General features: G+C 40.8%; 1 protein-coding gene across 1 annotated transcript in view; it reads left to right on the top strand.

The window, feature by feature from the left end:
• DNAH14 (dynein axonemal heavy chain 14) overlaps positions 1–14,605 on the top strand; it is a 298,523-nt gene that overhangs the window by 99,050 nt on the left and 184,868 nt on the right. Inside the window, exons 27-30 of the mRNA XM_040636128.1 lie at positions 4,430–4,517; positions 7,390–7,643; positions 12,245–12,476; positions 13,421–13,474. Coding sequence (XP_040492062.1) covers positions 4,430–4,517; positions 7,390–7,643; positions 12,245–12,476; positions 13,421–13,474 — 628 coding nt within the window. The remainder of the gene's footprint in view (positions 1–4,429; positions 4,518–7,389; positions 7,644–12,244; positions 12,477–13,420; positions 13,475–14,605) is intronic.

Below are 14,605 nucleotides of genomic sequence, written 5' to 3'. Positions count from 1 at the left end.
TATATATATATATATATATATATATATATATATATATTTAAACTTGGTTAATTCTCTACTAATCCAAGTGGGAAGTATCTGCAGAAATGCATGAAATAAAGTCTTTTATGAAATGGGCTTTGATAGAATATGACAGCACATGGCTGAATGGAAAATAAGCATTTTTACAGTGTGAATGTCAGTTGGAGAGCATGATCAGGGACCACATTTGGGCGAGATTTGTGTGCTTAGGGCTCATTCGTATCTGCAAACTGGCCAGGAGCTGAACTCACGGCAGGACGTTGCTGCCTGCTTTCTAAGGACCCAGTGCCCAGCAGGCTAGGGCAGTAGTCCCTCCCACTTCTGCTTCCTCGCATTGCTTGCTTGGTTCAGGCTTTATACCTTCCAGTCTGTTTTTTACCTTCCAGTCTGTTTAGAGTGAAGAAAGAGCCTCAGAGTGTGAACTTCTCAGAAAATTTGGCTAGAGCCGTCTTGTACAATTCTAATTATTTGTTGTTGGTTATAGAAAGGCTTTTTATTGGTCTTGAGGTTTTAATATCTATATTTATGAATATGATCCTGAAGCCAACACAAAGCTTCCAGAGCAGAGCAGATTATTACTTACTTACATAGATAACCACAGTGGCTTTCCTTGGCTCCAGTTCTTCGCTGGGGTGATGTGATGAGAGCCAGCTGTCTTTCGTGTGAGGACAAGGAACCCTGAAAAATGCATCTGGGCACTTGAAAGACAAACCGATTTTCACTTACTGCTCTGGGACTTTTGTCAGATAATCTTATTTGCTATTAATGATAGTTCTTTCTCTTTCTTCACAGTTCTTTTAAAAAAGTCTCTTCGTTTTCATGTTTAGGATGACAAATTTTGTGCAGTGTTGAAAAGCACAGATGACAGCATCCTTCTTTTGTTCCTAATTTTACGGGGAACGTTTCCAACAACTCACCGTTTGTTTATGATGCTTGGATTTCTGGGATATGCCCCTCATCAAAGTAAAGAGTTTTATTCTACTCATTTGCAAAGTTTTTAATAATTAAAGGATGTATAAATAGTTCAGAGTTGTTTTTTATAATGAATCTGTCAAGAAACCCAAATACTCTTTTGCCTTTAATTTGTGGTTGTCATGAATTAGAATAACAAAGTTCCTTATGTTGAACTTCCCTTGATTTTTCTGATCATTTTGCGGGTCTACATACTTTATTTTCTAGAAAACTGTACTAAACATTTCCTCCTCTTCTGTGGGTTTGTCCTTACCTTGTTTTATTTCTAGCATTTATTTCTAATAAATAACTGTGTCCCCAGCCCTGTTGGCTCCTTTGACCGTGCCCCCATGTCTGCAGAGTCCCTTCACTGAACTCTCGGGGCGCCCTTCGCATGCGCTGCGTTCTGCTGCTTCACTGCTCCCCATCCCGTTGTATGTCTTCCGGTCATCAGGCTTTTGGTCTGGAGGGGTTTTCACTGACTGTTGTTGCATTGAGTTTCTTCATGTCTTTTGGGGCAGCCATGCCAAAGTCATAAACATTTCCTTTTTTCTAGTGAATGCTCTTAAAATGTTAATGTACAAAGTGAAACATATTTTTATCAAAGCCTATAGTAAATACCTCCGATTTGTCCGCAGTGAGCATGGATCATTTCCTGATACCCTCCAGTCACCTCCTCCATTTTATAATCATGCAGGATTTTATTCCAAATGAGTTAGTTCTCTGTTTATGGACCAATAATTATCTAGTCTTAGTAAGATTCTTGGTTTGTTTTGGTTTTGTTCATTAGCGATTCACAGGTCTCACATTTTAGAGTTTGTTTTCCTTCTGCTATATATATTTCCAAGTAATTTTTTCCAGAAAACATCTGTGAGTGGCAAATATTTTTATTTTGCCCTCTTACTTGCAGGCTAGTTTGAGTGGAATTAATTTTAAGTTCAAATCCAATTTGTTGAATGCTAGTTCCCCAAAACGTCACCATACCGACATGTTGATAAGACAGAGCTGAGTGTGGGGGTGAAGGAGAAGCCCTGCTGAGACCCCCAGAGCGCCCAGGCACCCAGGCGAGGAAGGATTAAGCTGGAATGTCTGTCTGTCGAGCTGTGGCAGTCTGGTTTGCAGCGGGCCTTCCGTGTGGGGCTTGATTACAGCTGGACAGAGATCAGGGGACGGCCGTCTGGGAGTGGAGGACACAGCAGCAGGGGCTGCCCTTTGGCGCTGGGTTTTGGAAAAAGCATCATTTTTGTTTTCACACATGCCCGGACAGTGAGGTATTATCTTCATAACACATTCAGTTTGGCAAAACAGTGTCTTCTACCTGGAAGCCTTTTCTTAGCGTTTGAGTGTGTCCTTGCACTGTTCCCTTTGGGGAAATGATTTCTCTTTCATCAAATATCGCAGGACCTGGTGGTATTTGATCTCACCAGAAAATGTTCCTATTCCTACGTCACTCTCCCCACTGGCGGAGCGACTGTCAGATACTAGCAGCTCTGGAGATGGCCCTGATCGCAGAGAGTGTCGACTCCGGGTTAGAACCGGTAACGGAGCCGTCTGTGGCTGCGTGAGCTTTGTTACGGCTGCTTCCCCAGGTTCCTAGTCGGACCGGCGAGTCCCTCTGCCTGTCCCAGCAGGTACTGGTGCTCAGTTACAGAGGCAGGCCTGCGCGGCTGCAGGTGACAGAACAGATCCCAGTCTGGGAGTGGCATATCTTCCGGTGCATGGATGTTCCTTTCCATTTCCCCTGGACGCTGCAAGCTGCCTTTGTCACTTCCCCGGCACTCGGGTTCCAGTGCTGTGTCGGATGCAACGGCCGAGTCTCGTGGGAAAATGCCAGTGTCAACAAACTTTGGTTCCTTTCTTCCCATCTCTCCACTTCCCTCCCTTCCTCCCTGTCTTTCCCGCCCTGTTTTCCGACGTGTGGTGCGATTGCAGGCCCGATTCTGCTTCTCTCTCCAGCCCCATTGGCCCTCGGAGCTTTCCATTCCCATTGGCCACCGGCAGCTGAGTATGGGGCAGGGGGTGTGGGGACAGGCAGAACCCACTGCGGTCCCTACTTAGAAAGCTCTCTCCTCATCGTCCTGAAGAGCCACCCCCGCCTCCCTCTTGTTTTGTCAAACTTGGCAGGAGTGTTCTTTGGTGGCTCTTCTCTTTCTAAAATTCAGTCCCAATTTGCTTGCATCTGCTAGAGACGTTTCAAGTTGTGAATCCCCTGGAGCATACTTTCTTGTGTTCCAGTGTTTTCTATGTGTGTATGTGTATATGTATATATATGATATATATTATTATGTAGTATTCATACATTATCATTTGAAGAATATTGTTCACGATGAATATTGTTCACGTGATCCACTCTCTCCCAAGAGACTAGAAAAAATCAGAATAAATATTTCCAAAACCCTGGAGGAAATAAAATAAAATATAGTGTGCTGTGTATGTGTGTATTTATATAAATATAAACACAGGGGAACGTGTCAAAAATAGAAGTAAGATCTTAATTAAAAAAAGATTTTGTCAAAAGAGAAATGGAACTACATGTTGTTAGAGAGAGAGCAGTGCTACACAAAGTTGTGAATAAAAGCAGTAAGGACAGATCACATAACAGCAAACGAAAAGAAAACAAAGACATAAAATAAAAGGTCATTTTAATTGATGAAACATACATTTGCCACTGATGTTGTTTTGAAATACATAGAAAGTTGTTATAAACCTATTTCTCCTCAGTGGCAGTGAAAATAATAAAATGAAAACAGACACCATTTGCAATTACAGCAAAAATTAGAAGAATCAATATTCATTTTAAAAGTAAACTAAATTCTGAATTATGATAAGTTAAGAAAAGAAGCAGTCGAAGTAGAAGAAAATGAGTGAAGTTTCATGTCAAGAATTTCTGACACATGGCATCAGTGATGAAATGTGAAGATTGATCGATTTAACTATACAGAAACTAAAAACTTCTGAGTGGAAAAAACCCACTGTAACAATATGCGGACATTTTCTGTCGGCACATATTAACTTGATCTTAAATAAAAATGTCTGCATATTTTTCATGAATCCTATTGTTTTCCTTATGATTAATTTTTAAAGGTAAATGCAAGGCTTTACTGCGAAAATTCATTTGATGGTTTCAAATTATTTTAAATACTGATTTTGTCATTGATAGTATTAGAAATTCAAAGCTAATGTGTGTCATCTCCCCCTTTTAGTTTTACCATCCCAGAAACTCAGTGGCCCTATTAGAGAAGTACAGGTGATATTAAAGGGAAATTTAAGGAATATGCATTTGCATGAATTAATAAGGCTCTATTAACTCTAGCATTTGGTCCCATACGTATACCTAACTTAGAATTAAAAAACCAGAGATCCTAAAGGAAAATCTCCCCATGATCTTGTCATGCTTGATCATTAAATGGCCACTATGATTGCACGTAATGATAGAAAGAAAATGTTTTGTTTGTAGGTTTGTAAGTCAAGGGGTCGAAGACTGGAGCTGCCAGACTTTCTCTGCGTGGGTGGTGTCTCATCCAGGACAAGTGGTCCTCACGGTGGTGAGTTAGTTTATGGATATACTGTCCAGAAAGCAAAAATTTAGAAAGAAACCATTATGAAGGGTACTAATATGTGTCACTTACTTTGAAATGCATCAAAAAATAAGATGGACGGTTGAATGGAAAACTGAACAGATATGTGAGAAAGTAAATATAGCAAAAAATAAGCAGGAATATAGGTGGTGGGTATATGGGTATTTGTTTTATAATTCAACTTCTTACGGTTTTTAAATTGTTTCATAATAAAACGTTGGATGAAAATAAATCCTAAATTATTTTGTCAGGGACAGCCCTCTGTTGCAGTGTATTTGGTTTCTACTGCTGTCATTAGAAAGTTGCTACACACTTAGTTGCTTAAAACAGCACACGTTTGTTATCTCGCAGTTGTGTCTGTTGAAGGCCTCACTGGTGTCACTGGCCAAAATCAAGGTCTCAGCAAGGCTGCATTCCTTCCCAGAGGCTCAGGAAAGAGTCCCTTCCCTTCTCTTTCCCAGTTTCTAGAGGCCACTGGGATTCCTTCATTTTCAAAGCCAGCCCTGTTTGCATCTGTCTCTGTCTGCTCTTCTGTAGTCAAACCTCCCTCTGCTCACAGGCAGAAAAAGTTCTCCACGTTTAAGGGTACATATGATCCTATTGGCCCCACTCAGGTAACCCACAATACTCTCTCCATCTGAAGGTCTTGATTTCATCACTTGCAAAGTCCCTTTTGCCACATCAGGTGACACAGTCACAGGTTCTGAAGAGTCACAAAGGAATATCTTCGCAGGGAGCCTTCATTCTGCTCATGGTTGCTGTTCTGGGCCTCAAGGAAGAAAGAGAAACAAGGTCTGAGGGGATAGCAAGGAAGCCAGCACGTAGTACTTTTAAGAGGAGGAATTCGTGAAGTAATGGTCAAAGCCAGGAGTAGGGAATTTCCCCGGTAGACCGTGTTGAATGAGAGAAGGACAGGGACAGATCTCCAGGGACATCCACATTTAACAAGCAGGCAAAGGAAGGGGCTCCCTGAAGGGGAAAGCCAGAGGCGTCAGGGAAGCTAAGGGAGCAGAGAGGGAACTGGACTGACGTTTCTCTGCAGACAATGAGCGGGCGCCATTTTGAAATGCTCTAGAGAGGTCTGAAGTCTCAGTTACGTCTGTCAGTGACAAGAGTCCCCACACACTTGGGAATAGTGGTTCTCTTGCACTGATGGAGGAGGAAGCCCCAGCCCCACGAGTTACCCTCATCAAGTGTCTATAAAGCAGACTTGACTTTATTAAATTCTCTATTAAAGATAACATCACATCTTTTCACTGTGCCTTGCCCCACCACAACTGTCAGGTCTCTGTTCACATAACCTGGGATTAGGGACACAAATAAGGATGTCCGATCTCCCGGTCGCCTATGTCGTGCACTTGACTGAATTTTGATAAAATACTCGAAGATCCTGAGCTGCAAGGGCTTGTGTAAGCTGTTGTCTACAAGGGCAGCAAAATGTTGGTGAATTGGTCTGGACATTTCTGTGGTTGACCAGGCATCCAGATAATCAGATCTGCTCTGTGAAGAGAAGATCATCCCTAGATCCCTGGTCCTCCAAACATGCTGATCAAGAAGAAGTGGTTCATTATAGGCTTGAACTGAAATCATTGAACAGACTTTGCCAAATTTCCTCCCCTGTCTGCCCAGCCTGCTGCTAATTCCCCATCCCAGTGTCCCGTTGATAATGTGCCTGTGTGTTCTGGCCACAGAGAATTTCAGTGTGGATTTATCCAGGCCAGAGCACCTGACAGTTACCTTCCAGCTAGCTGAAGAGAGAAAAATCTGGTTCACAGCCTGCCTCACCAGAACTTGCACTGACGCAGCCTAGCAGTGGGGGCTTGGCCCATTGGATGCTCTCTCTGAGGCTGTGAATCTTGAATAAATGCCTCAAACATAGCTGTGCAGTGGCTTTTGACCGGACTCCTCTGTGCGGTAGCCTTGACAACGGTTCCTGCCGCCTCGCCCAGACTCGCTCCTGCCCACATCCCAAGCCACGGTCTCTCTCCTCCTGTTGATCTGCCACATCCTTTCAGAAAGTCAAAGGTGGTTTCTGCTGCATGCATCCAAGAACACGGACTGATACGTCAGGCTCCACACTCTCTCCCCTCTTTTCTTGCTCTGGAAGAAAGTCCCACCGCTATACCTCTTACCTCTATGCTAACTATTCCAGTGTTTATTTCTTTATAGCCTTACATGTTCTTTGGCACTTCAGATTCATGAAACCCCAAAACAAACCCACCACACCCCTTCCCCTCCAGCATGCTGTTCCTTCGGTAGGTGCTATCCTAGGGACTGAAATCACAGTTCACCCAGTCACAGGCCAGAAACCCACAAGCCTCCTGACGTGTTCCCCTCCACTGACTCCCAGGTCAATGTGACCTTAATCCAGTGGCCTTCTTAAAACAACTCTGCCATATGTGGAGAGAGTGAGCCTCAAAAGACGGATCAAATAACGGAAGTCATGCAGAGTTTCTGAAAATTATGATCGCAGACAACATATTCTAGGAAGACTATTTCTGGGGTCAGTTGAGCACACTGTCCTAATTTCTGGAGTTTTCTACCATTATTACTGTGTCCCGGGTTATTACTCAATCTAGTGATGATGGCCAAGAATATAAGATTTCGAAAGTCGAACTATTGGTGATAAATATATTTCAGTTTATTAAAAAATAAGGCCCCAGGAGCATTAATAAAATTCAGTGTCTGACTCTCAAATACATTCAAATGTGTAAACTCTTTCACACATAAACATACTCTCTCTCTCACACACACACACACACACACACCCCGTGAAAACATCTGGTTTAATTTATAAAGTTTATTTTTCAGTGATCATCTTTACATCTTCCTTTTCCAGAGCCAGATCATGTTTTACAATGATTGTGTCAAAAGTTTCATGAGTTCTCATTCAAGAGCAGAGCTGGAGAAGGTCCATGCTGGCATGATCCATCACCTAGAAGAGATTGCAGGGCTGGCGGCGCTGGACACCAGTAACGCTCGCACGCAGGCCGTCCTGGGCGCGCTGCTCACGCTCTGCGTGCACTGCAGAGACATCGTGAGGGATTTGCTGCTGAAGGACATCTCCAGTGCGGGGGATTTTGAGTGGACGAGGTAAGTAGATCTCAGTTACGGTAAATTCATTCTCTACCTCAGGTTTTGTCAAACCTGACTTTTACTTTTCTGGGATTTATAGAAATTCTGGGCAGACTGTGTCCGTTTGAGCCCCCTGTGCCTATGTTTTCTTCCGTCTCTTCCACTTTAACCTTCTTCCGCTTCATCTTCCTGGATGGGCTTCGCTCCTCTCATCGTTCAGCCGGAGCACAGCCCTCCCTCAGGCCTCGACTCTTCCCTGTGTGCTGTGCCTTCTGGAACACTCTAAACTGGGAAACAAACCAGAGAGCGTTTCTAGCCAGTTTTCTACCTCGGAGCACCCTTTCTCCTACCAGGAGCCTGGTAGTATATATTCATACATATGTATTTCATACATGAAACAGCACAAATGTGAAACTGTGGCAGAACAGAGCCACTGACCCTGGGGAGAAGAGGAAAGCAAGCATAAGATTCCTATAATGTGAAGTTTCAAACTGCCAAGTTATTTTTTTCTTTCTGAAGATTCCTCTGTTTATGGAAAAATAACTGTCCTGACTGCAGAAGGTCTTTGATTCTCAAGAAAAGTTAATTTTTAAGAAATTCTGCACGAGTATAAATTTACTTATTTTTGATGCAACAATTTCCTTTAAACACTAGGGAAAATGGAGCAGAGAGGCTGATATTTTGACTAACACCACTTGAATTTTACTGAATACTTTATATTTGATATATATTCACATGTTCATTTTACTGCAAAAGTATAACTGTATATTATTTTTAATTGCCGAAGAAATATGCTGTATTGATGAACCATCACTCAAAAGTTCAATATGTCATTATTACTTTCTAGTAACTCTCTTTGAACGTGTAAATGAAAGATGGAAGAGCATATATAGAAAAGTAAAGTAGGAAAGACACGATTCTAACCAACTCTGTGAGCATCTCTGATTCTAGGGCTACAGTTCCCAGGTTGTATGCCAAGGTGCCCCAAGGCCCCATACAGAATGCGCAGGACACTGCATAAAATTTTAAACTTTTGAAGGACCCAGAGGACTCATGTATCAGACACCAAGCAAACTGGTAGCTCAGAGTAGTTGACAAGTTTAACATTAGACCATTAAACGTTAGAATCATATTGATGATTTCTTATTCTTGCAAAGCTAGGTTTTGGGCAGTTGCTCTGATAAAGAAGCAAGCACTAAATGAAAACATGGTATAAGAAACAAAATTGACAGTATCCTATCTGATTCTAAGGCTTGTGAAATTGTGCAGTGCACGACAGGTACACACATCCCATTAGTAAGTAAGGGTGATTATGTAAAAATGAAATAAAAATTTCATTTCTTTTCAATTTATTTGTATATATTTTAAAAACAAGCCACCAAGTTCATTAAGACAAAAATACCTTTAAATTGCTTTGGACCTAAAAATTAATGAAATTAACTATGAGGTATTTATTTTGACTATGGTAATCAAGAAAAAAAAACTATACTACAGGTGCAGTAAATCAAGTTTGGGAACCTCTGTTCTCGGGGAAGAATAATACGGGGAGTAAAGCTCTGGAAATTAAAATTTATTTAAATGATGATTTAGTACTTGAATCATAAAACGATTGCTGGGTCTTAGGATAGCAGATACCTTTACACTTTCGCTTACCATTTCTTTACTTCAGCACGGTAAAAGCCGTATCTGTTGAGCCCATAGCTAACATCACACACAACAGTGAAAAGCTGAAAGCTTTTTCTTTAGGATTAGGAGCAAGACAAGGATGTCCACTCTCCCCACCTCTATTCAACATAGTACTGCAAGTCCTAGTGAGAACAGTTAACAAGAAAAAGAAATAAAAGGAATCCAGATTGGAAAGGAAGAAATAAAACTGTCTCTCTTTGCAGATGACATGTAGAAAACCCTAAAGATGCCACCAGAGAACTGACAGTCCTAATAAAAGAATCCAGTAAATTTGCAGGATGCAAAGTCAATATACAAGAACCAGTTGCGGGGTGCCTGGGTGGCTCAGTCGTTAAGCGTCTGCCTTCGGCTCAGGGCATGATCCCGGAGTCCGGGGATCGCGCCCCACATCAGGCTCCTCCGCTAGGAGCCTACTTCTTCCTCTCCCACTCCCCCTGCTTGTGTTCCTTCTCTCGCTGGCTGTCTCTCTCTCTGTCAAATAAATAAATAAAATCTTAAAAAAAAAAAAAAACACCCGTTGTATTTCTATACACTTACAATGAACCATCAGAAAGAGAAGTAAAACAATCCCATTTACAATTACACTAAGGGAATAAAATGCTTAGGAATAAATTTGACCAAAGAGGTGAAATATTTGTACACTGAAAACTCAGTGAATTATGACATTAATGAAGGAAATGGAAGAAGAAACGAATGAAAAGACAACCCATGATTGAGGATTGAAAAACTTAATATTGTTAAAATGTCCATACTATCCAACGTCATCTATAGATTCAATGCAAAACCTTTCAAAATGCTAGTGATTTTTTTCACAGAAATAGGAAAACCTAAAATTTGTATGGAACCACAAAAGACCTCAAATATCCAAAACAGTCTTGAGAAACAAGAGCAAAGCTGGAGGTATCACACTTCTTGATTTCAAGCTCTATTACAAAGCTGTAGTAATCACAACAGTAGGGCATTAGCAGACACATAGACCAATGGAACAGAATAGCCCAGAAATAAAACCACACATATATGGCCAATCTATGACAAAAAAGCCAAGAATATACAATGAGCAAAGGACAGTCTCTTCAATAAATGATGCTGGGAAAACTAGACATCCCCATGCAAAAGAATGAAACTGGACCCCTGTCTCATGCGACCCACAGAAACCAGTTGAAATGGATTAAAGACTTGAACATAAGACTTGAAACCATAAAACTATTACTCGAAAACGTAAGACCGTAAACTTGTCATTGGTCTTGGCAATAATTTTTGGATTTGACGCCAAAAGTAAAGGAAATAAAAGCAAAAATAAACAAGTGGGACTACATCAAACCAAAAGCTTCTGAACAAGAAAGGAAACCAGCAACAAAATAAAAAGGCAGCCTACTGAATGGGAGAAAATATTTGCAAACCATGAATCCACTAAGGGATTAATATCCAAAAATATGTAAAGAACTCCTACAACTCAATAGCAAAAAAAAATTTTTTTTGGCTTAAAAAATGGGCAGAGGAACTGAATAGACACATTCCAAGGAAGACCTCCAGATGGCCAACAGGTGCATGAAACGCTGCTCTGCACTACTCATTATCAGGGAAATGCAAATCAAAACCACAGTGAGATACCACCTCGCACCTGTCAGAATGCCTATTGTCAAAAAGACAAATTTTGGTGTGAATGTGGAGAAAAGGGAAGTGTATACGCCATTGGTGGAAATGTAAATTGGTGTACCCGCTACGGAAAATGTGTGGCGGTTTCTCATAAAATTAAAAATATAACTACCATATGATCCAGCAATTCCAATTCTGCATATTTCTGTGAATGAAGTGAAGTCACCATCTCAAAAAGATATCTGTACCCCATGTTTATCGCAGCATTATTTATAATAGGCAAGACACTCATTAACTGATGAATGGATAAAGAAAATGTAATTTATGTGTAGAATGGAATATCACACAGCCATAAAAAAGAAGGAAATCCTGCCAATTGCTACAACACGGATGGACCTTGATGGCATTATCCTAAATGAAATAGGTCAGACAATGTGTGACCTCACTTACATGTGAAACCCAAAAACACTGAATTCATAGAAACAGAGAAGTGATTGGGGGTTGCCAGAGGCCAGGGGCAGGGGATGTGGATAATGGATGAAGGAGGTCAAAGGTACCAAATTCCAGTTATAAGATAAATAAGTTCTGGGGAGTAATGGATAGTGTGGTGAGTCTAGTTAATAATACTTCATTGCGTATTTGAAGGATGCTGAGATAGTAGATCTTAAATGATGTCATCACAAGAAAAATAAATTTATAACTGTGAATGATGGATGTTACCTAAATTTATTGTGATCATTTCATAATATGTGCATATATCAAATCATTATGTCGTATGCCTTAAACTAACACAAAGGTCTGGGTCATTATCTCTGTAAATCTGGGGTAAAGAATACATACTATAAAGCTACAATTGGGTCGCAATTTTACTCATAGTCTTATAGAGGAGAAAACTTACGGTTAGCCACACGATTCACAGTGTTCATAAGATAAGTACCAAAGTAGCATTTCTCTCAGTTACCCTTGTTGTAAGGATCCTGGTTATAATGAACAATGTCTGAGCCACATCTTTATTGAAAACCACAATACGCTTCGTAGGGATGATTCTTGTGTAAATGCTCTGTTTGTGCTGTGCCCACATCACAGCAAAGCAGCAGGGCTCCGCGAGACCGTTTTCCTCACAGGGAAAGTGCTCACGTGCTTGTAGGATTCGGAGTTCTAATATTTCATGTCTAACATAGTCACTGATGAACTGTCCATAACTCTTCGTTTTGTTTTAACGTTTTTATTTGTTTTTTTACTCAACACTCCATTTTTAATCTTTGTTATGTTTCTACTTGTGAAAACTAAAACTAATTTTGCCCAAATAATATGCAAACTTACAATATTGTTTTCAGGCACTTGCAGTATAAATGGAATGACAAACAGAAGTTGTGCTATGTGTCTCAAGGAGGCGCCAGCTTCACGTACGGCTACGAGTACTTGGGCTGCACCCCCCGGTTGGTTATCACGCCCCTCACTAGCAGGTGCTGGCTCACCCTCACGGGAGCGCTGCTCCTGAATCTTGGAGGCTGCCCCGCGGGCCCCGCCGGCACGGGCAAAACGGAGAGTGTCAAAGATCTAGCCAAAGTAAGTGCTTTCCGTCGCCAGAATCCTGGTGGTTGTGGTTGCGCAAACCTTAACAGTATCTTACATTGACACCGTTCTGCTATGAAGATGTTCATAACATTTAACGAACACCTTACCAGATTCACTAAGTGTATTTGTATGTATTTGTATACATTTGTGTACACTTGTGTAACGTCCAGTGTATTTGGATGTAATTCATCCATTCACTTTTAAATGTCCACTGTGTGCTGGTTCGTGGGACCTCTGCAGGCCAAGTATGCTTCTGTTTACCTGGGATTCCACTGTGCCAGCTGATGAGTGAGCGGCAGCATCGTCCCCTTCATGCAAGGGTGATTTTGAGCTGCACGCAGACTTCTGCCTGGTCGTGTGTGTGTATGTGTGACACACACAGAGAGAGCAAGACAAGTAACTGATGAAAGTGGAGGATATAGTTTGATGTCACTGGAATGACATGGGTGAAATGCTTTTTTAGTTTTTTGTTGATGTGTTTTAAAAACAGGACGTTAGGGGCGCCTGGGTGGCACAGCGGTTAAGTGTCTGCCTTTGGCTCAGGGCGTGATCCCGGCGTTCTGGGATCGAGCCCCACATCGGGCTCCTCCGCTAGGAGCCTGCTTCTTCTTCTCCCATTCCCCTTGCTTGTGTTCCCTCTCTCGCTGGCCGTCTCTATCTCTGTCGAATAAATAAATAAAATCTTTAAAAAAAATAAAAATAAAAAAAATAAAACCAGGACGTTAGTGTTCCATGTACTAATCAACTTAATTTGTAGTGTGTGTGCATTTACACTCTACCAAGTTTTGTGAATTTCTATATTTGGTATGTAATTCATCTGGAGATTGCAAAGTTTTCTCAAAAAGTAAAGACATTTTATTACTCCAGAAGTTTTAACGTTAACATTTTGTGTCATAACTTAAGAGATCTATTAAAATAGTATTTTTGTTTCTCAGTCCTTAGGCAAACATTGTGTGGTCTTCAACTGTTTCGAGGATTTGGATTATAAGGTAAAGCTTATTCATATATATGCAGGAAAAAAATATTGTGCACATAAAAGAAATAATTCATTGAGGATTGAAAGAACAAGAAAACTGTTTCTCTTGGAGAGACCATAAGTATGAACAGAAGTGTAAATGCTATTAATTCTTTTAAATTAATAGAATAGAAACTTAGAATGTAATAGAAACTTAAAACACTATGCAATTTACTTTTATGCAACTGAACTACTTAAGACAGTGGTTTTCAAACTTTTTGACAGAGATTTTTCCAAACAAAATCTGATATGGGACATGAATATATTTAAAAATTAAGAGTACTGCTCTGTTAATCTAAATTTATTTATAAGTTCTAACCCTATACTTTTATTTACTGAAAAGGTAATCATTAAGAACAATGAGGCTATTACAATTAACACAAACATTTGAGTCAGAGTTTGTATGGATGATTATAATTTTATGCCAGCCTTATTTTGCTTTGGTGGCATATTACCGAAGACATAGCTCATAACATTCTGAAATATTTATTGAAATGTCCTATACCTCTGTGCCTGCCACGAATTTAATAAAGTTTCAAAATACTCCCATCGATTTTGTTTTGCATGTTAAGTTCAAACCATTTACCTTTTATTAGGGTCATTTTATTGGCAGCTAAAGGCACATTCCCCACGAGACCCTGCATTTCCAGTTAGTGCTCACTTAGCACATTAAAAATAGCAATAAACATAAATAAGCTGTTTGCATGAGTCTTGTTAGACATAGGGAACTGCCCTCTGGTGGGGTGAGCAGGGCTGGGAGCAGCTAACCCCGAGCCAAGAAACCTGCTAATCAAGATAAATCATATTTTAATGAAATACTTTTTTTAGAATCAAAATTAGGGGCGCCTGGGTGGCACAGCGGTTAAGCGTCTGCCTTCGGCTCAGGGCGTGATCCCGGCGTTATGGGATCGAGCCCCACATCAGGCTCCTCTGCTATGAGCCTGCTTCTTCCTCTCCCACTCCCCCTGCTTGTGTTCCCTCTCTCGCTGGCTGTCTCTATCTCTGTCAAATAAATAAATAAAATCTTAAAAAAAAAAAAAATTAATGCCGAAAAACCCATGAAAAATGAAATATCAGAATTTTCGGTAAAGACACGACCTGATTC

The sequence above is a fragment of the Ursus maritimus genome, unplaced genomic scaffold, assembly GCF_017311325.1.
Source record: "Ursus maritimus isolate PB19 unplaced genomic scaffold, ASM1731132v1 scaffold_2, whole genome shotgun sequence".
Taxonomy (NCBI): domain Eukaryota; kingdom Metazoa; phylum Chordata; class Mammalia; order Carnivora; family Ursidae; genus Ursus; species Ursus maritimus.
Note: the sequence above shows the minus strand (reverse complement) of the source record. Positions and strands in the feature narration are given on the sequence as shown.